The sequence below is a fragment of the Arctopsyche grandis genome, chromosome 7, assembly GCF_051622035.1.
Source record: "Arctopsyche grandis isolate Sample6627 chromosome 7, ASM5162203v2, whole genome shotgun sequence".
NCBI classification, from domain to species: domain Eukaryota; kingdom Metazoa; phylum Arthropoda; class Insecta; order Trichoptera; family Hydropsychidae; genus Arctopsyche; species Arctopsyche grandis.
In genome coordinates, this window is record NC_135361.1 from 11,344,280 (window position 1) to 11,371,530 (window position 27,251).

General features: G+C 34.4%; 2 protein-coding genes across 4 annotated transcripts in view; both read left to right on the forward strand.

Annotated features, from left to right (window-relative positions):
- The window catches only part of LOC143914760 (uncharacterized), a 1,424,209-nt gene that overhangs the window by 1,276,349 nt on the left and 120,609 nt on the right, over nt 1–27,251 (forward strand). The gene's annotated exons all lie outside the window — the stretch shown is intronic.
- On the forward strand, nt 1,345–19,847 carry wde (Fibronectin-III type domain-containing protein windei). 3 transcript variants are annotated; one of them, XM_077434590.1, is made up of 5 exons: nt 1,345–1,440; nt 12,784–14,181; nt 14,266–14,925; nt 15,009–15,941; nt 17,539–19,847. In XM_077434590.1, the coding sequence occupies exons 1-5, from the start codon at nt 1,380–1,382 to the stop codon at nt 18,060–18,062; spliced, it is 3,576 nt and encodes a 1,191-aa protein (XP_077290716.1). In that variant the 5' UTR covers nt 1,345–1,379; the 3' UTR covers nt 18,063–19,847. The 3 variants fall into 3 exon arrangements, with proteins under 3 accessions (XP_077290716.1, XP_077290717.1, XP_077290718.1); XM_077434591.1 differs by lacking the exon at nt 1,345–1,440 and adding an exon at nt 8,493–8,609; XM_077434592.1 differs by lacking the exon at nt 1,345–1,440 and adding an exon at nt 11,479–11,566.

Consider the following 27,251-nt stretch of genomic DNA (forward strand, 5'->3'; position numbering starts at 1 on the left):
TACTTAACATAATTATGTTTTTTTACTATCAATCTATGTAACTTTATAAACTGTAAATTTTCCAAATAAATAAATAAATAAATAATTGACCAATACATATTTCACTGTATTGTCTTGTTACTTTCAGCGAATTGCTCTGTTGATATGTACGTTCAAAGTTGACTGTCCGAGATGTGAATAATAAACTACATATTATCTAAATTATATATTATATATAATTAGTCACCGGATCCTGAGGGGGCCGTGTATTGTTCAAAGGTTGTAAATGCATTGTTAAAGGTTTGCCGAACAATGGATAGCACTGTGACTATCCTACCTCTATATATAATTATAATTCGAAATTATATATTATATATAATTATAATTCGAAATTATATATTATATATAATTATAATTCGAAATTATATATTAGATAATAAATTATATTCAAAATACATATTTGTTTAAATTCAAATTTTTGTTCAAAAAAATAAAAGAACAATCGAAACATGTATTTATTGCGGTGGCACGACAAATCACATTTATTGCAAATGGATGTTTTATGAATAAATGTATGATTCTTTATTTTCTAAGATAAAATTAAATTAAATTGATATTTATGCTAGAGACATCTATACTAAATTTGTTTCATTATTTTTGCACTTAATATGCGTATAAACTATTTATGATATATGAACGATAGATGTCTCATACAACTTTTTTTTTCTATTTACAAATAGATTTTCAAATTAAATTTCCGAATGGACCTTTATATTTATTCACACATTTGTAAAACACAAAATTAAATTAAAAAAAAAACAAACTTAAATATCAAAAGGTATATATCATACCAAATACCAAACCTTAACTAGATTAAAATCATTAACCTGTAACTTTAAAAAAAATATATATAATATGCTAGCCTAGTCCTACTTAAATAAATCAAAACAACAAAATATCGCACTGTCGCGTTCGCAAAATTTGAATACACGTCGTGTTTATTTCACTCCCGGGGCATCCCACAGTTGTAGAGTCTTTGTGCGTTAGTGGCTCTCAAGCGGGAATCGATTAACAATTGATTAATTTTAGTACACAGAATTTAATACTATCGTCGCAATCTCAACACGAAGTTTAATCTCAAAGCCGACAAAGTTGAAAAAAAAAATACAGGTAAAACCTTTCCATTCGACTTTGAATATAGGTAACAAATGAACAATTTTATCAACGATAATTTATATTTTGTGATGATTTGTTCTTTTTTGTTTTGGTGAATGCGTCTGCATCCCTCGCGGGAGACAGTATTTGTGACTGATGACGTCATCAAAATAAGCTAATAATATATATATAATCGTGATAAATATGGTCGCAAGAGCAGCCAATAGACAGGCATAAGCGGGCGCATGCGCCCCTCGACTGACATTCCGCAGCCGGCCGCCGACCGCGCGTCACCTATTCCTTCCGGTGAGACTGTTTTGATCGATTTTACCGCGTTTTTTGGCACTCCTGCCACTTCCGGTCTGTTTCGGGGCGTTCGTTTACCGTTATTTGGCCGAAAGCGATACAATCGGTGGCCATCTTGGCCTCGGAGTGGGGGAATTTGTAATGGCGGGAGATTTGTTGACAGCCGGCGACGTTGCCGCTCTTATCGTATTCAATCGGCATGCGTACAGTTTGTTCCGATTACAGACAACGAACGCTCTTCGGGACAATCGCATTTTTTTTGCAACTTGTCGCCTGCTTATTTGTTTCGAATTGAATGTATCGAAATGATCGACTGATTCCATTTTGCGAAAATTAAGTGCATTGAAAATTCCAAAAACAAAAGAAGTTCGATTTTGTAGTTTTTTTCACTTATTTAATTTTATTCAAATTACGGTGTGTCGAATTTTCTTTTATTTTAATAATAATTAATTGATTTTCTTTTAAAAAAAAATCATTAATGTTTGTTTATTCCGTCTAACCTTATATTATCAATCCAAGTGCAAAACTATGATCTGGAATATATTTCAATAAAAAAATGTATTGAAGTGGAAAAATACGTATTTTATTTGCCACTCCTTTTAGCAAAAAAAAAAAACAGGTCTGGAGTGAGATTCGTTAAAAATCGAGTGACTCCTATTTACAACATAATATATATATATATATATATATATATATATATATATATATATATATATATATATATATATATATATATATATAATATCGCTATTCTGTCTGTCTGTCTGAGATAACGCCCGCCGTACTAAAATAGTCGTTTCGATTCGACATACATATGTATGTACGTCACTGCTAAAACGTATACGAAGATGTATTAATAAAAGAAAAAAGTTATTTATACTAATCGATGCCAATCTTTCCGCTTGGCTGAGTACTTACCGCCATCTATTGATAATTTATTTAATTAATTAATTTTTCTATTGGTGTTTTATATTGTTTACGTGTAGGTAGGTAGGTAGTTTTTATCTTTTTTTTCGTATTAAACAATCTATACATATAAAACACTAATGTTAGGGGTATGTATGTATGCGCCAGTGCGTGATTAGGTGGTCATTGGTTGGGTCCGTCGTAGGTTGGGTGGGAAAAACACGTTCGATTTTTTTTTTTGCGCAGGGGGCGCAGACAGATCGGGCCCCGCCGGGGGCACAGCCCCCATGAGGCCCCGCCAAAGGCGTCACAGGGGGCACAGCCCCCATGGGGCCCCGCCGAAGGGGGCGCAGCCCCCATTGGGCCCCCCGAGGGGGGCGCAGCCCCCATTGCCCCCCCCGAGGGGGGCGCAGCCCCCATGGGGCCCCGCCGTAGGTGGCGCAGCCCCCATGGAGCCCCGACGAAGGGGGCGCAGCCCTTCATGGAGCCCCGCCGAAGGGGGCGCAGCCCTTCATGGAGCCCCGCCGAAGGGGGCGCAGCCCTTCATGGAGCCCCGCCGAAGGGGGCGCAGCCCTTCATGGAGCCCCGCCGAAGAGGGCGCAGCCCTTCATGGAGCCCCGCCGAAGGGGGCGCAGCCCCCAATGGGGCCCCTGTCAGGGGCGCCGCTCCTAATAAAATAAATAAATATATTTTTTTTAATTTTTTTTAAATTTTATTTTTTTAATTATAATTTTTTTTTTTTGTATTTTCTATACCCCCCGGGCAAAAACGGGTAATAAAGCTAGTTAAATATAAATATAGAATTAAATATATTTAAAAGGAATTTGAAAAAAATTCGACCGCGTGGGGATCGAACTCATGACTAAAGCCCGGATCCAGAGCGCGCCGTTCATTGTTCAAATGTTGTAAACGCATTGTTAAAGGTCGAAACTTTTTTACAAAGCATTTACAACAATTGAACAATGAGTGGCGCGCTTTGGGTCCTTACTCTACTCATGACTAGTCACCGGAGCCTGAGGGGGCCGTGTATTGTTCAAAGGTTGTAAATGCATTGTTAAAGGTTTGCCGAACAATGGATAGCACTGTAACTATCCTACCTCTACTCATGACCGACGAAACATTTCTTTTAATTTTTTTTTTATTAATATGCCAACACCCATGCGATGATATATCATCGGGTACAACACTAGTATATATGTATAATATCGCAATTCTGTGTGTCTGTCTGCAATAACGCTCGCCGTACTGTAAGGGCGAAAACACACAGCGCGGAACGTGGCACGTGGAACGTCGACAAGTCCTCCTACATTTCTTCAAATATGGGATACACCGTTATCGATCAATGTCAAGCAAGGATAAATACAAGCATACAATTTTATCGAAAAAACTCCAGGGGGTCATTTTGGGGCGGGGCGTCCTGGGCGTTCCATTAATATGTACAAAGCACGGCCCATTTTATTCGCATGGTTAAAAGTATCTATAAAAAAAACACGTGCCACGTGCATCGCTGTGTCTTCGCCTTAATAGTCGTTTCGATTTGACATACACATGTACATCACAGCTAAAACAATGCCAACAAAACGCACGAATATAATAACAAAGTAAAAAGACTTCTATAAATATTTACTGTTTGCTACCAATGTTTCCAAGGCTAATAAACAGCGCTTAGTCTCTGAGCATTTACCGCCATCTATTGAAAATTTATTAAATTATTTTTATTGGTGTTTTATATTTTTTATATGTAGGTAGGTAGGTAGTTTTTACCTTTTTTTCATAACACTTTGTCGTCGGGTAACGGAGATTACAGTCTTCAGTGAATTGTTGCTAAACGTCGGGTGCCTGTAATCTACGTTTTGAAATCGTGTTCGCCGATCGTGATTTTCCCATCGTCTTTATTATATAAATGATAGCAAAATTTAAAACATAATAATTTTTGGACAGGGGTGCCCAACCTTTTTTTATACAATGAAATTTTTAAAGAGAAAAAATATTCCCATCGTCTTTATTATATAAATGATAACAAAATTTAAAACACAATAATTTTTGGAGAGGGTGACCAACCTTTTATTTTACAATAGTGTTTGCCAAAATAATGACTAGACAATACCTAATATTTATTAAAAAAAAATTTGCCTCAATGACAAACAGGTTTACCCAATGCGGCACTGTGGTTAAATACATAGAAGAGAAAGAAGAAAACAATTAAAAATAAATAAATAGAATACGTATATGTAAATACATATATACATAAATATGTAGAACCAGAAGCGAGGACTAGTGGTTAGCATATATGCTTTCGAACATAGTGGTCATGGGCTCGAGTCCCGCTGGTTGCTGCTGGCCAGACCTTGGTTTGTGACTACAGGTCGATTGTTTCCTATCAGAGTTTGATAATTTATCTGATTTTCATTGAACCTGTTCCAACAAATTGGCAACCTTCGCCCTTTCTCGCAAATTTCGAGTTTTTCAGCATCTCGAAATTTGACGATTTATATAAAAATTCTCAGAAAAAAAGTTTATCAAATATTTATCCATATATGTTTCTATGATGCTTTGTTAAAATTATGCTAAAAGAAATTGTATATTGATGTTTGTAATTGACCAGGAAGTCGCATTGAGATTTACCTGTTAGGTTCACCTGGTATATATGTATATAAAATTAAATAAATAAAAAATAAAGTATATACAATTAAAAATAAAAAAGAAATAATTAAAAATTATAATAAATACTTTGAATTTCTCAAGATCTGCTCGCATTACAGAGATCTAAATATTCAGCCAGCATATTGCGGATTCGAACAGCCATAGAAAGGGGGGGGGGGGAGAGTTTACGAGTATATTTGTTCTGGTAAACGGACTATTTCGCACATGGCGTTCTCGCTCAGGATAATCGTTGCCATGAAAATCGCGAATACGGAATATCTAGCAATTGAATTCTCTTTAGTGTGATGTTTCGCTTGGATGACTTTCGTTGGGTGGAATTTTCGAGTTCCAGATATTCCGTGATCAAGATTTTGATTACGTGTGCGAAATAGTCATTTTTTTATAAGCTTTTTTGCTATTTTGCTTTGAATACTGGTGAAATTTTTTTTCGTGTATAGTTAAAATTGAGGAGAGGGCCGATATTTGCCAATATGGCCAAAGTCGTAGTTCAAATATATTTTTTTATTCTGCAAATAGTATAATTTGTCTTGCTTATATTTGATGTTCCTAGTAAAGCATACATTGCGCACGCGCAGTTGTAATCAATCGAGCACATTCGTTCGAGTTACTCATGCTTAAAAATATAAGTAGAGGTAGGACAGTCACAGTGCTATCCATTGTTCCATTGTTGTAAATCTTTTGTAAAAAAGGTTTGGCAAACCTTTAACAATGCATTTACAACCTTTGAACAATACGCGGCACCTTCTAGGTCAGGTGACTAACTATAAGTTTTGTTGTTGGGATTCCAAAATTGAGCGCACAAAATATCGCTAGTGTTTTGGCACGTGTGGGCACATATGCATAATGTGCACAGTGCATATATAATACGCGCACAATTGTTTCAGATAATGTAACTGAAGTTACATACATATTTGGATTGTGTGGGTGGCTAATAACAAATCGTTGATCAATAGGAATCGAGATCCTCATTTCAGTGGTTACATTTCGTAATTACTTTACCTAAAAATAATATATTTAAAAAATCCTTGGTGTTTTCGAATCTTGATGCATGCGCCGCATCTACCGCATGACTGGACCGCATGCCCCTGACACTCCGCCGGCTTAACTTCTGGTTTCGGGATAAAATCTATTTTGGATGAGCTTAAAACCTGTTTTTGTCCCCCCCCCCATGTTGCCCCTCCAAAGGAATGCGTGACGATTACTTTTATAACTTTCATTATTCTAACACGTGCAATTGTGAAATCCGAGTGTTCTTATTGTTTTGCGAAGAATCATTGCACAAAGTAACACTGACCAATGGTGTGAAGCTCCATGGTGCCGTATTAATTAAAATTTTAAAATTACAGAGAAATAAAATTCAAAAATCATCTCCAATAAAATAAAAAAAAATCAGTATTCACTCTCCGCTTCTCTATCGTTATAAGAGAATTCATTAATTTGATAATGATAAATATGAAAAAAAATATCTCGTGGGATTGGTTTTTCATGCCCGAAGATGACCTTGATGATAATGCCGTCTTAAAATCTTCCATGTAAATGAATCACTTGATAATATCATCGTATGTGGATATCTTTCTCCTTGCTAACTTTATAACCAGAGAGGTATTAGGTGGGCAGGGGGGAAGAATGGAAACGTGGAGACTTTCCCAAGTTTTGCGATCAATACATAACCTCAACTCGTATACTAGCACCGTTAAATTGGACATCTATTGACCGCTTTTATCCGACGGTGCAAAAAAATGGTTAAGAGGAGACCATTGTTTTACCACTTTTAATGAAATTTCTCAGCGGTATTATGCAACAAAACGTGCTAATTTTTGATAATGTTTTATAGGTTTGACCTTGAACGACCTGCGACACATTTTTTGTGTTCGAAGTACATACATTATTGTAATTTTGCTGTTGCTTCATACCGATTACCATCTTTGCTTCTGATCATATTCCATTCTCTTCAATGTTTCTTACGCCCAGGCAAATAAATCATTCTGCCGCATCTACATAAGTTGGCAGACACAATCTGTATTCAGAATTTTTTTAGAGCTAGTTAGTTTTTTTTTTATGTAACCTACCGCCATTTTATTTAACCAAGCAATTTCGTATTTAACCCTTTGAGTGCTGACGTCTTTTCTGTTAAAAGCCCGCCACGCTGAAAATTTCGTCAACATTTCTAGAATTGTTTAGAAATCCAATAGAAAGCCGGTATAAAAACCCTAGATAACTACCGCCGATGATTTCGAGTTTTGTAAAGGCGACTCTAATATATCTTGCAACAATATAAAATAGACAAAATAGGTATATTAATGAATGTACATATTTTTCCAAAATTTGTAGTTACATCAGAGAAATTTAATATTAATAGAAGTGGCTTTAGGTGTTCTTTTGTTGTCCAGTGACATTCTGTCCACGGACAGATCTAAATAATTTTAGATCAGTCGTATTGGACGCTTGGTGCTCGACGTATGTCCGATAGAAACTTCTCTGTTTGTTTATATTACTCGCAAGATGGGCAAGCATCGGTAAAAATTGCACAATACATTCAAAAACACACAATAAGCAACATGGGATATATTTTTATAAGTAAATTGATCCGATTGTATTCCGTGCGATGTAGCGTATTTATAGAGACGTACCGCGTAAAATTGACAACAGTTATTTATTCGTCAGGGCTCCTCTATTCTTATTACATCTTCTTCGTTGTTGTTAAAATGTAATGCTCACGATATAAATGCCAAGCCGCAATCCTAAACACTCAACAGTTAGGTATTTCCATCGAAAAATTCTGCTATGATTATAAATTCAGAAATTCCGGTGTCAACCAGTCTTTATAAACGTTGAAAAATGAATGACACGAATCACACGACCCATTTTCAACGCTTTTTTTTTTAAATACTACCTGGATAGGCTTAGTGGGTAGTATTCTTGTTTATTGTTTACATACATATTTAAAAAACAACGCCGATAGGCGTATTTCAAGCTGATGGACTTTTTAGCCAAACGGCGTTGATCAGCATTCAAAGGGTTAAATAATATTTTCGATGATAAAATAAAATATATTTTGCCCAAATTAGGTTTTTTTTTTCAAAAATAATGTTTTTTGATCAAAATTTTACAAGAATAAGAAGAAGAAAAACAAGATAAAAACGAAATTATATTTGTGGTCGAATTGTGGTATGTCGGCAACAATCTGTATAAAGTAAAAGATAGTAGAGGGCGCTAATGGCGATCACGTAGCATAGGTGGTGACCTTCACTTGAGCGCAAGCGCTGTTTCGTTTATTAGCGTTTCCATGCAAACGTCGTGACCCGTTTTGAGTCGCTACATCGCCAGATCGGATCGTTTTCCCTAATTCGGCCCTTTCCTATGTTGCTTGATCGTAAAGTACGCTGTGTGAGGGTAGGATTGTAGAGAAGTTTAGCAATGACGCATCGTAGCGTCGTCCCGCTCGCAGCTATATTTACATACGGCGGTGCGACAGAGACGACAGCAGGCGATGTTGCCGCATTGCCAGAGCCGGCTCGGTCGATATCGTAGCCCAACCGATCAGTGAACGCTAGGTCTGAGCAGCTTCCGCATCAACCATACATTCCCGCTCATTTTTGGTAAGATAAACACACACAAACGACGCCCGTTTCTGGAAATTTTGTCTCGCCACTTGTCCATGTCCGTCAGTCCCACAGTATGAGAAGCGCAGCCGTGCGCCGGATTCGAACTCGGACCTGTTGTCGTGCATATGTCTGCTCGCCGGTTCGACCTACCCACGTCACCCTTTTTTGTAGCGTTTCTGGCTCGGAATAGATTCGTGGCTATATTCAGCTATTCATATTCAACCTTGTCGCTGAACGCGATTTGTTTATATTTGAAAGGGAACGATTTGAAATATTATTACCAGAGATCGGCGCTCAGCGTGCTAAATGGGTTCTCTATTGTCAATTGATATTGTTAACTTTTTTTTTTGCTCTCTAGAGTAAAAAAAAGTTAACAATAGAATTTGACAATATTGAACCCGTTTAGCAGGCTGAGTACCGAAGCTTAATTATTACACTAATAAACACTTTTATTACAATCGCGATAACCTCAAAATCTTCGACAGAAATGCAATTGAATGTAAAAATATCTATATTTTTTTTATGCATATTTTGACACACTATCTTTAAAAGAAGGTGGGGGGAGGGGGGTAAAATAATCGATTAGTTTTATTTACTGTATAGTTCATGGCGATGAATTGGGGATATCTATAATGACCCAATATGAAAAAAAATATATTAAAATTATAATTTTTATTACAAACATTTATTCGTCTGGCAAAAATTTTACAAATCAACGTCTATACCTATAAATCGAATCCTAATTATGCAAATAAATCGGCTGGAGTTAATTTTAAAAAATTAAAGAGGGGGAAGAGTTCTGAAATCTGAAACTCCCATATTTAATTTTATAAAAAGATCTTTTCAAAATAAACCAGGAAGAAATCCAAAAATGGTAGGGAGTTTGTGCGTATGTGGGTTCCCTTCTGATTGATTTTCAAATTATATTTTTACAAAATTGTCATTTTATAATGACAATCTGGTAAATAAAAAAATACCTCCCTTTTTGTAATGAATTATTTGACGTTTCTGATTAAAATTTTAACATGAGAGTTTTAAGATTTCAAAATTCCTCCACCCCCTCCAATTTTTTATTTGAAGTTTTGTAGATTAAATCCAACCCTGATTTATTTGCATAATTAGGACTCGATTCGTAGGAATCGACGTAAAATTTCCGCCAGACGAATGAGTGATGGGGATTAAAGATTGAAAATCGATTGTATTTTAGTCTCTCAGGGTGAGACTCGCTCGTGGAAACGGTGTAATTCCACCCAGGGGTGTATTAGTAGAAATTGGCGCGCAGGCGTAGGTCTGGCAGCAATTGTGACATACAATCTATGTAGATATCTGTATGGTTAGGTTACGCCACTAGACGCCACGGAACCCAGTATCAGAGTTGGAAGTAAATGCGGCAACGTCGCCTCGAGACCCCTTCCACGCGACAGAACGAGACAAACGTATCGCGCGCGCTTTCGTCTGTTTCGCGCGACGTGGAAGAATTAATCGCTAGGAAGAGAGACGCCACTCGCCATTACAAATTAACGTTTATCTAATTTTGACGTTTTCTCAAATTTTTTGGCATCGCTGTTTCAAATTCCCATCCAACACTCCGTTTTTCGTGCATTTTATATGCTTAAAAATTATTTTATTTTACCCCCCCCCCCTCCCGATCCCGTATTTATAAGTTGGATGTTTTTAAAAGTGTTACAATGCACGATCCATTCTCCAGATGTCGAAAACCTGTTTTCCGTTCTTTGACATTTTTAGATGGGGCTCATACTGAGTAGTGTTCACGATAATCATTTTATAATATCAGGCATCTAGCCAGAATCTATCGAAAGTAAATGAGGTCAACTTGGTTATTAATTTATATCAAATCGATTCAATTTGTCTAGACTTGAAAAATAATAATTGTAACGGGTGTATACTTCAGTTCCTAACTGTAAAAATGTATATTTCAAGTTATTTATGAAAATTAAACAATGCATTTTATATTGTATTTTTAATTAACGTGGTAAATTTTTAAAAGATTTTTTTTTAATTTAAAATTGAAAAACATGCGCTGCAGAAATTTTTTTTTATGATTTTTAAGTTTAAAAAAAAATTATTTATAAAAGTTTATTTATACTCAATTTAATAAAATAATATTTAATATATTTTTATTAATATTAATATTTAATATATTATTATTAATATTTAATATTTAAATATTAATATATTATTATTAATATTTAATATATTATTATTAATATTTAATATATTATTATTAATATTTAATATATTATTATCAATATTTATATTTAATACACATTTTAATATTTGTTAATAAAATAATTCACACAATTAAATCATTTTAATTCATCCATATTTAAGAGTAAAATTGATGTACTTTATGACGGTTAAATTATTTTTTTATTTCAAAGACGAATAGCTAAATTTTAGATTTCAAATTATCGTCGCGAACGTTCACCTTTCGTCTGTTGGTTCTGCATGTGTGCCGCTTTAGATTTTGTTCCGTTTTCAAGTTGTGCGCGGTCGCGTACAATCACCTCTCCCCACTCGAATGCAATACTAAACTTACATATTTTACCATTATCCCTGAAGGAAAATGTTGTCCGTCACTGATTCCAGTGATCAGCTACCTTTGGAACGCGTCTGATTCGCCTGCCACGAGTTTAGTACTCGTGCTTCTGTAACTGTAAAATATTGATATGTGTTTGGATGTGAGATTAGGGCACAAACGCAATCGATTAATGGGGATTTCGAAAGCACGTGGTCTAAGAATTGGTATTAGGATGGGGTGACAAGTCGGGTTCCCATAGGTGGGTACCAGTTGGGTCAGGATATCTGACAAGCGGCGCAAGCGCGTCTTTGCCAGCCCCCTCTTTTGCCTCAGCTGGTTCGAGCTGGACGGTCGTCTTCATCTCCTCGTTAATCTTCTGCGACGCTAGTCGAGGTTTTCTGTCGGAAAAGTAAGTTTGTTACTGAGCAGTCCCGTGCCTAATCTGTCTGCAGTCTGCGTTCAGTACAATTCGGTCGATGCCGAAATGCGGCGTTGCCACTCTTATGCCGCTTTAGATCATATGACCTTACATTTGCTACTAGTCATCAAAACATGCTTATCTTTTCGGTTGTTTATCTAATGTAACTTAATTTATTTTTGTAACTCTCAACTTAAAATCTGCATTTTAATGAAATAGTTTTGATTTTTTACTGTGCTTTTATATTATTATTATTTTTTACAAAAAAAAGTTTTAGAAAAAAAATGTGTTAATTAAAATTTTGCAATGATAAGATTTGTGTTGTATTTCAAAACAGTACTGCGCAGGTTTTTTTTTAATGTATTTATATTATTTCAAGCAGCGATTCGTAACCTTTTATTTGCGTTGTCTTAAGTAACTCGCCTTAAATTTTTTTTTTTTATAAAAATTCAATATTCCAAATTTAAAATGAAGACTATTAGAATTGTATAATATTGCATGGATGGGTAAAATTTGGAAATAAATACATTGTATGGGGATCCCTTAAAAAAACCAGGTTAATTTTTACAAATTTGGTATACTATATAGTATATACCATAAGACGGCATAGCGAATTCGGTGATTCTATGTAAATTAAAAACTATAGATTTGCAAATCTATTTGCAAAAACTATAGTTAAACAAACAAACCAATCTTTGCATAATAGATTTCAATTAGAATATTAAGCAAAACAAAAATTTAACAACTCCAAATTATAAAATGCTGTACTTCTGCTTATCCCAATATTAATTTCTTAAAGGAATAATTAAAAAAAAAAACTAAATTTGTTTGGTATTTTATTAATATTTACCACATAATTTTTTTCATTTTGTTTGTATGACTAATTTAATTCATTAGAAATTAGCTTTTTATTAAATCTAATATATAATTTCTAAAGATACTTTGTAACTATATAAGGTTTGGGTGGGAGCATCGAAAAAAAATTAAATTTTCTATGACGACGATTCCGATATCGTTGAATATTATTTTTTTTCGATTCTAATAAATTTAATAAAAAAACAAATGAATGTTTACTATTAGCCATGTTTAAGCGGTTTATATTACAAATACCGAGCGAAGCTGGGTAAAACCACTAGTATTTTTTAATGTTAATTTTGGTCTACTTTTCCGATGCCAATGTCTAATATTCTGTATATTTATTTTTTCAGGTGACGCCCAAAGCTGTAAAATAGATTTGGATGGGTCATGTGTTTTTGTAAATAAAATGCTATTAGCAGTTGAAAATAATCCGGAATCGGAACATAGTGGACTTAAAAAATCATCTGTCAGATCTCCTGAAATCCTCTTCAATATGAGTGAAGTAGCAGATACTACTAATGGTGATCAGAACGAGATCAATGCTGAAATTGAAAAAAAAAATGGCACGCTAGAGTTGAATGCTGCCAATAAAAATCCAATTGAATCAATGGAAGATAATTTATTTAATTTTAATGATAAAACTGTAGAAAAACTTTCTTGTGATGATTCCCATATTGTTAATGGAGCTTTTGATAGTGATGAAAAAGATGACAATCTGGAATTAGAAATCAATAATATGATAAATAATTTATCAAAAAATGAAGATAACTCAGATATTTGTACTACTAAAGATGGACGTGAATCTCTTTCTGATAATGAAACTGAAGTGGATGTTCCAATGGATACTATTTCAGAAAATGCACAAACAAAAACTGACGACTCTTTAGGTGTTTCTACCGATGCTTTAGGCGTTCCTCTCGATGCTTTAAGCATTCCTCCCGATGATTTAAGTGTTCCTCCTGATGCTTTAAGCGTTACTCCCGATGCTTTAAGCGTTACTCCCGATGCTTTAAGCGTGGCTCCTGATGCTATAAGTGATCCTGCCGAGGCTTTATGTGTTCCTCCAGATGCTATAAGTGTTCCTGCCGAGGCTTTAAGTGCTCCTCCAGATGCTTTAAGCGTCCCTTCCGATTCATCAAGTGCTCCCTATGTATTTGATGATGTTACATCTAAATTAAATGAATGTGTAGTCGAAAATATAATTAATAATATAACCAAAACCCTTCAAGGGGAAGAGAATTTAGAAACTTCAGTTGATGATATTTTCTGCGAAAAAGAAATTAAAACTGAAGATGATTTATGTGAAAAAGACACAGAACCAGATTATTCTGACTGTAATGTCGAAATTAATTCTGTTCCATTGCCAATATGTAAAGTCGAAGAAAAAGCATTATTACCTCCTATTCTTCCTGATATTCCTATAAAACTAGAATTAAATAAATCTTTAACTGACATTGATGTCACTGAAAATAGTGAAGAAAGTGAAAATAATATTGATGCACACGAGAAAACGGTAGAACCGACTTCAAGTGAATCTGTAAACGATGAAGATATGAATAATCTCAATATCAAACCCGAAGCAGAAACTGAAACAGAAGCTGGTGAATTTTCTGTAAGTAGTTTGAATGGTAATTTAAAAGAATCTAGTGAAGAAAAAATGGCCGTTGACTCGTCTTTCGACAATATTTCTGATGTAATCGAGGAAATAAAAATGGAAGTTGATCCAAAATCTCCAATTCTTGCAACTGGTAAGAAAGCAATTCTTCATATCTAGTATTTGTGTTAAGTATATTTGCAAAATTTAGCTTTCTACGTCGATTTTTTTATTTTAGATCATATGGTATACATAGCATCTCCTGATGCATTTGTACAAAATGATAATTTATCAGATACTGCTATTGAACTAAATAGTCATACTAAAAATGATTCTGAGGCTATGGATTGTGATATTTCCGTGGAAAATAAATCGATTGAAGATAACATTCGATTAAGTACAGAGAAAGTTACTGAAGATTTGTTAGCTGACATGAAAGATGTGGATTCAGCTAAAGACACTTCGAATTACGTTAACACATTGGATTTGCTCTTGTCCGATGATGAAATGGACGCATCTAAAATACGCCAACCATCTAAAAGTTCACTAGCTGAAGGTACTAGTGATAAAACTACAGCAAGTGTATCATTAAATTATGATGAGGATCTTCTCTTGGTTTTAAATAAGCAGGATGAAGAGATCATTAAAAAGAGTTCTGCTGGTGACAGTAGAAATGAGAAGATTAAGGTTGGGGAGCCAGTTATTGAAAATGATAGATCTCAAATTATTTTAGACGACGATGATGATATTTTGTTAAGCAAATCTTCAACCAACGATGTCTCTAAAAATGTGAGTGAAGAGAAAGATCCCGAAAAAACAGCATTTGATCAATTATTTCTTAATGATAATGAATTGCCTAAAGAAAATTCATCTACTGAAAATAATTCATTATCAAAAGGTAATGTATATTCATATTGTTTAAATCATATAATAAAATAAAGTTATATGTTCATTTAATAAGTTTTTTTTTTTTTTTTTTAGATTCTCAAAATGATTTAGCTATGGATGTAAATGTTCCGAGCTCAGATGCGACGCCGGAAAAAGAAGCAACAATAGAACCGATAATTCCTCTGAATTTCATGAAAACTTTTAAATCATCATTGGGAAGAATGACAAGAGACGATTTAGAAGAGTATTGTTTGGTTAAAATCGTAGAAGCCATAGTGAAAAGAAGTAATCTCAGTGAAGCAGAAACGAAATTAAAATCACAAATGAACAATATTGATGCGTTACGTAAGAAGTTAGCACACATAACTAAACAGAACAGAGATCTCGAGATTGTAATGAAGAATTTGTGCAGTGAGCACAAGCGGAGAAAAGAGGAATTGATAGAACCAGTCAAAATTTCTAGATCGGTCGGCTTTCAAGTAGGCCCCAGTTCCGTAAAAAATAAAGCCCCAGTCAAACCTGCCGCTGTACCTAGTTCATCATCGGTGAATCCTAAACCCGCCAAGGCAGCGAGAGCCCGACAGACCAATTCTAATTCACCTACAATCCCACCCAATGCTGAAAATTCACCAAACTCTCAGAAAAAAATTCCCATATCGAATTCTCAACGCCAAACCGAAGAGGACAAATCTAAAACGGCCAAAACCAATCCCAGCAATCCTATCTTAAAGTCTGCCCTGAGTATGAGCAATCAAAACGTGAACAACAACAGCGCACAGAAACAGATTGCTGAGAAACGCATATCAGACTCGTCCATTGATCTCACTGATGACGAACCACCAACAAAACAGATGACTTTGAATAATAGAACAAAAGCGGTAACTCACCCGAATAAGATGTCGACAATTCCCAGCAGTCCCAATAACGGAAATGGGAACAAATTATATATGATGAACCAACACATACAAACGTTTCCTAATATGCAAAAGCCTATATTTAGGCCACGAAGCGCCATCAGTAACCAAGGTAGGCTATTTGTATTATATTTTGAAGTTTTTTGTGAAAACTTAGGCTTTTTTCTCATTTTATTAAGGTATTTAATTTATAAGTAATTCAATCCAAACGTGAATGTACAAATGTTTTGTATTAGTTTGCTTATGAGTAGACATGTGTATATACATACACATGTAACCTACAATCTAGACTTCTATAAAAAGGAGTTCAAGATCATTTATGTTCTCATTATGCCTGGTATTGAACATACATATCTAGCACCTCACAGTTCCGGCACGTTCAGACAAGTTTTGGCCGAGTGCAAGGCAAAAACTGCTTAAATATACACTACAGTGCGCGACGATATGGCACAATATTGCTTGCGTCGTATCGTCGAGTTATAATTGTCACAATATGACGTTTCCAAAAATATTCATATGCGCATGCGCACCTTAGTTAGTACGCGTGCACTCGCCACTATGACGTCACGTCGCGCGTGGATATTTTCACAGTGGTCAAAGAAAACCGGGTTTGCTTGATATGTACTGCTGTATAGTATGAATAGATTTTGTCAGCTACTGCTGTTACGCCTGCACCACGTTATACATGAATGTGTCCATACAAAATGTACCAAAGAATACTGTTTGTACTGCTGGTTACCTGTAGTTGCCGGTACGTGCTGTGCTAGTATGAATATACTTTAACCCTTTGAGTGCTGACGTCTTTTCTGTTGAAAGCCCACCACGCTGAAAATTTCGTCAATATTTCCAACTAGAATTATTTAGAAATCCAATAGAAAGCAGGCATTAAAAATTGTAGCTAATCCAAACAAACCCTAGATAACTACCGCTGAGGATTTCGAGTTTTGTAAAGGTGTGTTTAGACTCTCTAATATATCTTGCAACAATATAAAATAAACAAAACAAGTTTATTAATAAATGCATTTTTCCAAACCTAGTTCCATCTTCTTCATTGTTGTTAAAATGTAATGCTCACAATCTAAATGCCAAGCTACAATCTAAAATACTCAACAATTAGGGATTTCCATTGGGAAATTCTGCTATGGTTATAAACAAAGAGCGGACCCAGAGCGCGCTGTTCATTGTTCACATGTTGTAAATGCATTGTTTAAGGTTTGCCGAACCTTTTTTACAAAGCATTTACAATAATGGAACAATAGACGGCGCGCTTCCGGTCCTACCTCTAGTTATAAATTCAGAAATTCCGGTGTCAACCAGTCTTTATAAACTTGAATGAATGAATGACACGGAATACACGACCCATCTTCAATGCATTTTTTTTTCAATGCTACCTGGAAAGGCTTAGCAGGTAGTATTCTCATTTACTTCGTACATGCTCAAAATACAACGCCTATCGGCGTTTTTCAGGCCTATGAACTTGTTAGCAAAACGCCGATCAACGTTGGTCAGCATTCAAAGAGTTAAATTAACTAATGCTATAAGTGTAAATATACTCATTAGGATCAAGGGTGAACTTTTTATGGAAATTTACCTAGTTGAAATATTCCCAGTAGACCCTAGCATATACTCAATTATTTCTATGATTCAGCTTAATCAATGCACTGCTACAAGTCGTATAAATGTATACATATATTTCCTTATTGTTTCAGCTATACCTATTCCAAATTTGAGACCACACAATGTAGTACAGTCTCAACCTCGTCTGGGTATACCGATCAAAACAGTGGGACCAAACGCTCCGATCCCCCAACATCGAGGCATCCAGCCAACGTACCTATCTTCTGTCTATCCGAAGCATCCAGCGCCACTGCCAGTTTCCCGATCGTTCGTTCAATCAGCGTTGAAATTCTTGCCGCCAAAACCAGAGCTCAAAATTTCCAAAGTGTCGAACGGAATCGTCATATCGTGGGTCATGGAGACTGGGTCTGACTATCGCTTCGATGACATAGCTAGTTATCAAATATACGCGTATCAAGAGACGAGCGCTCTCCCACATACAGATCTCTGGAAGAAAATTGGCGATGTGAAAGCGTTGCCGCTTCCCATGGCTTGCACCCTGACACAGTTCATGGCCGGCTACAAATACTATTTCGCAGTTCGTGCCGTCGACGTCAAGACCAGAGTGGGACCTTTCAGTTTACCCGGTCACATATTGTTGAACAATGATAAATAATGTGGATGTTTTGTATGACGCTATACAAATAAATTTTATAGTCAAATAAATATGTGATGTTAATATTTTATTCGATTGTGTAAACAAGATGAGTGGTTTGGTATTGATATTAACTGTAATGTATAATAGATAAGTAATTGTATCAACTTACTGCAGAGTGGATGCTAATGCCTCTTTCAAAACTCTGACCGTTCATCGCAATCTAGCTGAATTATTTTAATGGTTTTCTCTTGTTGAAGTGTAACTCTCCTCGATGTGAATACGAGTTACTGTTCAAGATTTCCACCGTCGACCAGTGGGGCTATGTGTAATATAATGTAAATTTTTCTTTGTACTCGAAAATACTGTATAGATTTTGTATGTTTGTTTCATTTTCAGTAATTTTTGATTACGTATGTCCGTGTCATATCTTAATTTTGTATTTTACAACTACTTATTATTTTTAAAATACAAGTAATAAATAATTGATAAAATATTCGAATGATATAATCATTGTTTTTTCATCTCCAAATGCGACATTTTCCTATCTTTAATTGGGATCTGGATTTGCCTTAATGGTGGCCCCTTTTTTCGTTGTTGAAAAACTGCTTTTGGAATTTGTAGAAAGCTGTAAATTCCTCATTTAAAATGTCCGTAACAATTTCTGTGCAAAATGTACATACATACAAATATACATTTTTTTTAGATCTTAGTTTAAAATAATTTGTTAATACTACTAACGTTTATTATCCTAACTACTTGTTTAATTTTACCTTGAAAGTTACATTGTGTATAAAGTTTTGTATACTATGTGGCTATTATTTTGTATCAACATCATCATTTGCAGGAGAGCTCACCATTTACTGCTAGTATAACACTTTCATTCATCCATTTCACTTAAGATCTTTTAACTAATCTTCTATGTCTTAAAATATTAGAATTTAATTGAGACCATTTGTCCAATATCAAATGTGTCAAACATTTATGACCAGGGCCGGAGTTCGGCTGCTTGTATGCATTTGTATAAATCATATTAATAAAAAAATGAAGTACACGCGAGCAGTGCGAAAATCTTACCTTGTGATAAATATTGTGTTGAAAATATATTAAAATCACAATAAAAATTAACCATAAAAAACACAGGAAATCAAAACGATTAGTTCTGAACAGCAGCACCAGACGACAAAAGAGAACGTTTTCAAGTTCATTCATGAAAATATAGTGTTTTTAACCCCAATCCCACATCTAGGACATTGTTGTTCTTTCGATGACCAACCAATACTCAACATCCTTGAAGAAATACATCTGGCAGTTGCGAAGACATGTAATAGAACACAAAAGACTCTATGCGGACCGAAGCCATACCTGCTATCCCGTTATTTCCCTGAATTATAGTTCGGGTTTGTTACAAGTTGTAACTTGCAACAGCAATCCACGATCACAAGCAATAATTGGGTTCGATCCCGTTCCAATCTTTAATACTGCTGGTTAGTCTTGGATATTTGTGACTCCAAGTCGATCGCTTCTTATCATAGTTTAACAATTTATCTGATTTTCATCGTTGAAACGGTTCCTCAAATTGGCAAAATACATTCTGCCCACTGTCACAAATATCTGAATTTGATTTATGTACAAATCTAAATCCATGCATGTCTCAATGGATTAATTAATGGTTAATTTCGTGTTATTCAGCCTATAGAAATACAGCGATTTATGTAATAGAAATGATGCAATGTTCGTAATTAATTGTCTAGGAAGGGGCATTGGGGTCCACATGTCAGGCCTTCCTGATATACATATGTCTGTAAAAAATAAAATAAAAATTTGTATATGGTATCTGTATATGGCTGTATATTGTATATGGCCCTGTTATATGAATATCTGTGAAAAGTTGGAACATCGGTGTCAGCAGGTTCTAGTAGTAGATGAAGATAAGATACATTCTCCTAGAGGAACTCTATTGAGACAATCTTGTATAGAGAGAAAGAAGATAATCAATTTTACTAAGCAAACTACTGCAATCAATCAGTCGTTTTAATAGCTGAAAACTTAATTAAACGATAAACTTAGATTGAAAGCTATCGTTAAATTTAAAAATGCCATTGGGGCAATATAATCATAATGGCATTCTTGAATAAGGAATTCTTTATTATCGCTATAGTTTCCATTTCACATGCAATAGTGAGAAATTCCTCGTATATTAATTAACTATTATAAGTAGTATTATAGTAGTAGTGTTGTACCCGATGAAACATCATCGCAAGGGTGTTGGCATATTAAGTTATTAAATAAAATAAAATAAAAATAATCTGTCGGTCCTGTGTTCGATCTGCACGCGGTCGAATTTTTTTCAAATACTTTTTAAATATATTTAATTTAATATTAATATTTAATTGTTTAAAATGAAAAACAAAAATGGTAAAAACTACTTACCCACCTATACCTATATAAACTAGTGTTTTTACCCGGCTTCGCTCGGTATTTGTAATATAAGCCGCTTAAACATGGCCAACATAATAGTAAAATTTTTTTAAATTTATTTGAATAGTTTTATTTTATTTAAATTTATTTGAATATTCATTTGTTCGATTACGTCACGGATTTACAAACCAACAATAGTCTCTTTCGAAGTTATAATATAACTAGTTGTTTCACCCGGCTTCGCTCAGTATTTGTAATATAAACAGCTTAAACATGGCGAATCTAATAGTAAATATTCATTTGTTTTTTTTTTAATAAATTTATTTGAATCGAAAGAAAAAAAAAACGACTCGGAAATTTTGACTTGTATACAAAGTTTCCAACCAATGTTTCTTACATACAAAGTGTCTTTCGAAATTATATATTAAATATTAAGAGATATAAAACACCAATAGAAAAATTAGTTAAATAAATTTTCAATAGATGGCAGTAAACGCTCAGAGACTTAGCGCCGTCTATTTGCCCAGAGGCAACATTGGTAGCAAACAGTATATATATATATATATATATATATATATATATATATATATATATATATATATATATATTTTTTTTTTTTTTTTTAAGTTTTTAATAAGTTTTTTAATAAGTTTTTTCTTGTATTATTGTGTTCGTATACGTTTTGGCAGTGGTTTAGCTTTGACGTACATATGTATGTCGAATCGAAACGACTATAATAGTACGGCGAGAGTTATCTCAGACAGACAGACATACAGAATATGTGATGAATATTTTTATAATATTGCAGTGTGAACGTTTCCGAGATTTGGAGAGAAAGACGCAGCGAGGGGTTCTAGAGTGGCACAAAAAACCATTACATATAATATATGATGTATAGGTAGATACATGCATATTGGAGTAGTAAAACTAGGCTAGATTTTTAATACGGACAGACAGTTAAGACAGAAACTTGATTCGATGCTTGGACACATCTTATATCCAGAAATGCTTCTCAATAGTATTTTCGGCTGATTCCCAGGGCGTATGTACTTATTATAACGCGGTGATATATGTATAATACACGATACTGTTATGGTTATATGTATGATGGTATACGCCTACAACTTTGCCAATAGGGGTATTATTTTGTTCCGAGGCGACCCAGACGTTCTGGCGTCACTCGCCAACCCTTGCCATAAAGAAATTTCATCAATATTTCTTACTGGCTTCAATTATATTACTGTATGATATTTTTACATAACGAATGAAGACCATTATATTGTCGCTCTAAATTAAAAAAAATATTTTTACTGTAAATACTTAAAGCGTAAGTAGATAACAATTTTTTGGTTGGGGGAAATTGGTCGCAAACTTATCGGTAATAAAAACCATTATCGAAACTATAAATACGAAGGTTGGATCGATAGGTTTTTTAGGTACCGACAAAAAGTGAATACGCACTGATAGGTACCGTACGAGGTGTGATCGAAAAATACGGCGAATGCACGCACTAGGCACAATTTATCAAATAAATTACCTTAAATCGAGCTCGTTGAGCGCAATTCCTCAAGGATGTATGTATGTAGGTATGATAGGGTCATCAAAATTTTAAGATTAGAGATAAATAGAAATATTTTACCATTGGGACGGGCGGGATTCTATATTTTCTAAGCATTTATTGCGGTTTATACTTACTGTATAGAATGTGTAGTATATGATTCGTTAATGGATCAACAAAAAACATTGCCAATCGCAAATTGTGGCGAATAAAACGTGCAGTAAAAAAATGATCGAATGCTGATCGAACAATCAGCGCTTACTGAAAATTTGTATCACAAAACTTGTACTTTGTGTTTATGGACTATTCAATGAGTGTTGCTCTTTCTTTGTTTGATTGTTTTATAATTATACTGAATACATGCGTTGTCAATTTGTTCAATGAGCTACTATCTATCTATTAACGGTTTTTATTTTACGACCATTTACTCTCTTAAACCTGTCGGTATTAATTTGTATTTAGTACGCGTTACTTTTGTGTAAATAAAAAAATATATTTAGCATGATGCTATTAGGGCCGGGCCGCACCGTGCGACTTGCGAGCGACTTGGTTGAAGGCGACCAGACCAATTCATGCAGGTAGACGGGACATGCCACACCCGTCAACTTGTTTGTTGCACACATTTCTATATATTTTTACGTGTCGCGCAACTAGTCGGTCGACAAAGTTGCACCGTGCGGCCTGGCTCTTATAGGTTGCTCCAAAGCGAAACGTATGGCCAAACTTGTACATATGTATGTTATTTGAAATCATATTCAAATAGTGGTGACATAGTGGGTTTTCGCCAATATGATGAGGAATCATTTCAACAACCAGATAAATTGGCAAACTCTCATAGTAAACGATCAATAGCAGCACCGCAGAAACACTTCAAATCAAACAGCGTGTTTCTTTTCAATCTTATCAATTTTCGGTAACTTAAAGTCGTTAGAATTACACGCCAACCACTGAGGTATGCTGCTGGTTTTTGGTTGGTTTTGCTGGTTGGCAAAACTTGAATTGAATTGTAGATTTTGGTAAATAATATTAGAAGGGATGGCAGATGGACAATGAAAGTGTTCGAATACTCCTATGGGGGCAAAAAATGAAATGACGGTCTGTGTCAGGAAGGAAGTAAAGTAGTAACCACCAACATCGTTGAATCGGTCTTAACTCACAGGATGGCGACCAGTGGCGGATCGCGAGAATTCACAGTGGGGTGGCTGCATAGATGAATCGAGCTGTAGTAGCTTGTTGACCATATCGATGAACAAAACAAAAAAAATAGCATGCATGCATGTACTACAGCCGTAGCCAGGATTTTTTTTAGTAGGGGGGTTAAAACACAGACCCACTCCCCCAAAAGATTTAAAAATAAAACGAAAAAAATTAAAAGCTGTTTTTTTTTCCTAGGATTGACAAAATTAGGGTTAGTGTAAATATTATGACTTGAAAATAAATTGCCATTTTTTTGAAGAAAAATTAACGTTCGTGGCGAATTAATATTTTTCTCGTTTATTCAATAAAATGAATAAAATATGTGTGTTAAATTAAAGGCGCGAAGAATTCATTCACTATCATGTGATATATCAACATAATTGTCACGATTATAATATATTATTTTGTAAATTCAGGGAGCCCCCAAATAAAGCCCCCCCCCCCACTGGCTACAGCCGTGATATTTTTATTTTATTTTTACATAGATATATACCAGGAAGGTTTGACAGGAAAACCCGAATGCGCCTTCCAGGAAAATTAATTACAAACAATACGGCATTTTATTATAACATAAATCACTGTATTTCCAGAAGCTGAAGAACACGAAATAACAATTAATTAAATAATAAATCCATTGAGACATCTATTGACTTAGATTTTATACATATTTTTTACAAATTATACACACATTAAATACAGAAGATTTGTGAAAACAGGAAAGATAATTTTTTGGCACTTTTGAGGAACCGTTTCAACAATGATCAGATAAAATTGGCAAACTCTGATAAGAAACGATCGATTTGGAGTCACAAATACCCCCAAATCTAACCAGCAGTATGGCGGATCGAACCCACTGATCACTTGGTGCTAAACATACACGCCACCATTAAGCCATACTGCTGGCTATGGCTTAATTGTAGTACTATGTATACTGGGGTCTTTAGACCATATGTACATATTATACTGGGGTCTTCAGACCATATGGTCAACAAAAATAGCATAAATATGTAGTATACTGAGAGGGCTGCAGCTTGAAGCCCATATGAACTAGCCGCCACTGATGGCAACCCAAATTCAACTTTGTCGTAAGGATGCACTCTAAAAGGATGCAGAAGGAAACTACGTAGAATGAATTAATGAAAATGTATAGAATAAAGTGATTCTGTATTTGCTGCTAGATTTTTAAATTCTTTTTATTATTACGAAATTATGTTCACAATACATCTTAAATCTATTTTAATAGCTATTGATCTACTGGTCATTTTCTATTTTACAATTTAATTTAATTTGGTTAGTAATCATAGTATTATATTATTCTAATGTGAATGTACAGCATAATAGGAGAAAGAGCTCAAAAACCTATTTACAATTCTTATAAATGCTCATAATACAGATATTTTTAATATGATAATTTTAATTCAGATACAATTCAATGATACATTCTCAGCAGTTTTTGACCACACTCCTTATATTCGTTATACGGATTCGTAGAGTTCAAAATCCATTAACGAGACCGTCGCTTGGGTTAGTACGTACATATGTACATAGAATGTAGATAAATATTTTCACTTTGCCCGTGTGTTACAGGGAATGTGCGAAGTTAGAGTTTTCCTGATAAATTTGTTTTCAAACTGCGAAACTGCCATTACAATGATGAATTAATAACCATTCATTCGGATGACTGCCTATAGGCATTACACTTAAGCTTGGCAGGTGATATTGAATGAGCAGAATGTAAACACTTCATAATCCAATCTACACACACCAGTCAAAGTTTTCCCAGCACTTTTCCTCACATTATTAAAATGCGTATAATTTTTTTTCAGATGGGAGTTTTATTTTATTCAAATAAAAGCTGACGTTGGGAGAGGGAGGGGGGGGGTTCGCCGAAAAAAACACACCCACCGATTTACATACATGCAACTGTGTACTTTCATTTCGCCGTACATTCATGTATGTAGTTACAAAACTTTTTTTGGCAGCTACATATAAATAAATAAAAAAGTCGTGTCGCGTTCGACCACAGAACGGAACAATGACATGTGTAATAAAGTGGCCTTTGTAACATTACCGTGGCACCGTTTGTTGGGTTTGGTTTTTCAATTTTTTTTTACCAGGCTACTCACCCTTCAGACCATCCTGACGTACATCGCCGACTAAGGGAGTATGAGGACAGATTGGGGTGAGGGGAAATAGGGTGGGGAGGGTTCGTCGCGATTTTCCACCTGGCCCTGCGGAAACCTGCATTTTTCATTCGGCGTCAGTCATAAACGTGACCCGCGCCGGAAAACACGCGTCGCACACGCCGACCAATTTTCTTTCTATTTTCTTTTATAGTCAGTCGTCGTAGTATTGAGTTTTTCTGTGAAAACATTTCCGACTGTTTGTGAAGTGTTTTTTTATTTGATATGGAATTTTCGTCTACTATGGTATGTACATGTTTACTTTTTACTTTGTTGTTCTACATACACTTTGTTTTTTGTGTTTCGATAATTCAACACTGTTTTTGTATGAGTCAATTAGTATTATTATGTAAAATAGTGTGCATAAAAATTCATATTTTTGTATCAAACATAAAAAGGTGCGATTGTTTGTTTTCTTCAAAAGAATTAAACTTTTTGGAATATGAAAAGAATCAATTTTTTCCTAGCAAACTCAAATACTTAAACGTACACGTTAGAAAAAGTTGCACTTGGAAGTTTGTCTACCCGGATTGGGGCTTTCCAAGTGTCAAGTCTTTAGAAAATATTTACATTGGATGTCGATTACAACTTCGTACGAATTAGTCGGGTTTTACCAATGTTTTTCACTATTTAAATAATTTATTTACAAACACACTTTTTAAGTTGGATTTATTTGGCGGTACGTTTTGTTATGAATGGTGTTAGAATTTGATCTTTCTTTTTTTACAATTTTTTCAATATGAGATTAGTAATGACTATGTTTTGTTTTAAGCGTTTTTATGTACTTGTAATTACATACATTGTGATTGATTGATATTGCACATATAAACAAGTTTTTAATATATACATACATACATGTATGTATTGAATGTGATCATTTTTTCAATAACATTAATTACATTGGGTTGTCTGAATGTTTTTGATTAATATCTTTAATTGTAAAAAAAACGCATATTTGATTTATTTTGTAATTGCAATACCTACATATATAGCAATAATTCTCGAACTTTCTATTGATGACATTGGAATAATAAACAAGTATAATTTTTCAACATTAAAATACAATTTTAAACATTAATAATTTCTAATTTGCGCACATTGGGAATGTGGAAGTATATTTGTCGCGGAAAATATATATACGTATTTTCACAAACTTTTTGCTTGCGGCATTTTTAATATTAATACTTTTATTTGTACGTATTTACAATTGAATTTCTAAGCTATTAGCTTTTAAATTATATTTGAATGAAGTTGCTGAACTTTTTTCCTGTTGAAAAAAATCTGACATAGAAATATGAAAATCTGGATCTATGGTACCTTTAGCAAGGTGGCAATGTAATGATTTATGTTGCTCCTCCCTTTCATTATTTTCTGGACCCGCCCTTGACTATATATTATATCAAACAAAAACGGCGACCGTTAAATTAACGCTCTGTACATTTGCCGACGGTTAAATTAATTTCGTTTACGTTTTATCCAATTCAGGGATTTTCAGGGGGTGTTTTTAGCCCATAATTTTCCTTTGTTACAAATTATAAATTTTTACTGATTACTTTTTAAAAAAATAGATATACCTCTTCTTATCATTTCTGGCAAAAAATAATTATTTGTATACCCATTGTTCCGACAAACATTCATATACATATATGTATATGTTACACTCCAAGCGTACATTTCGTTCGTTCATGAGCATACTACATAATAGACGAACCAATCTGGCCAGTTTAATGTACGAAAAAGAACAAATTGACAAACGAACTAGTTTGTTCATACACAAACTATTAGACTTAACTTTTAGTATTCTCAATCGTTTGTCCCATCCTCTATGTATATATTTTATTTTATTTTATG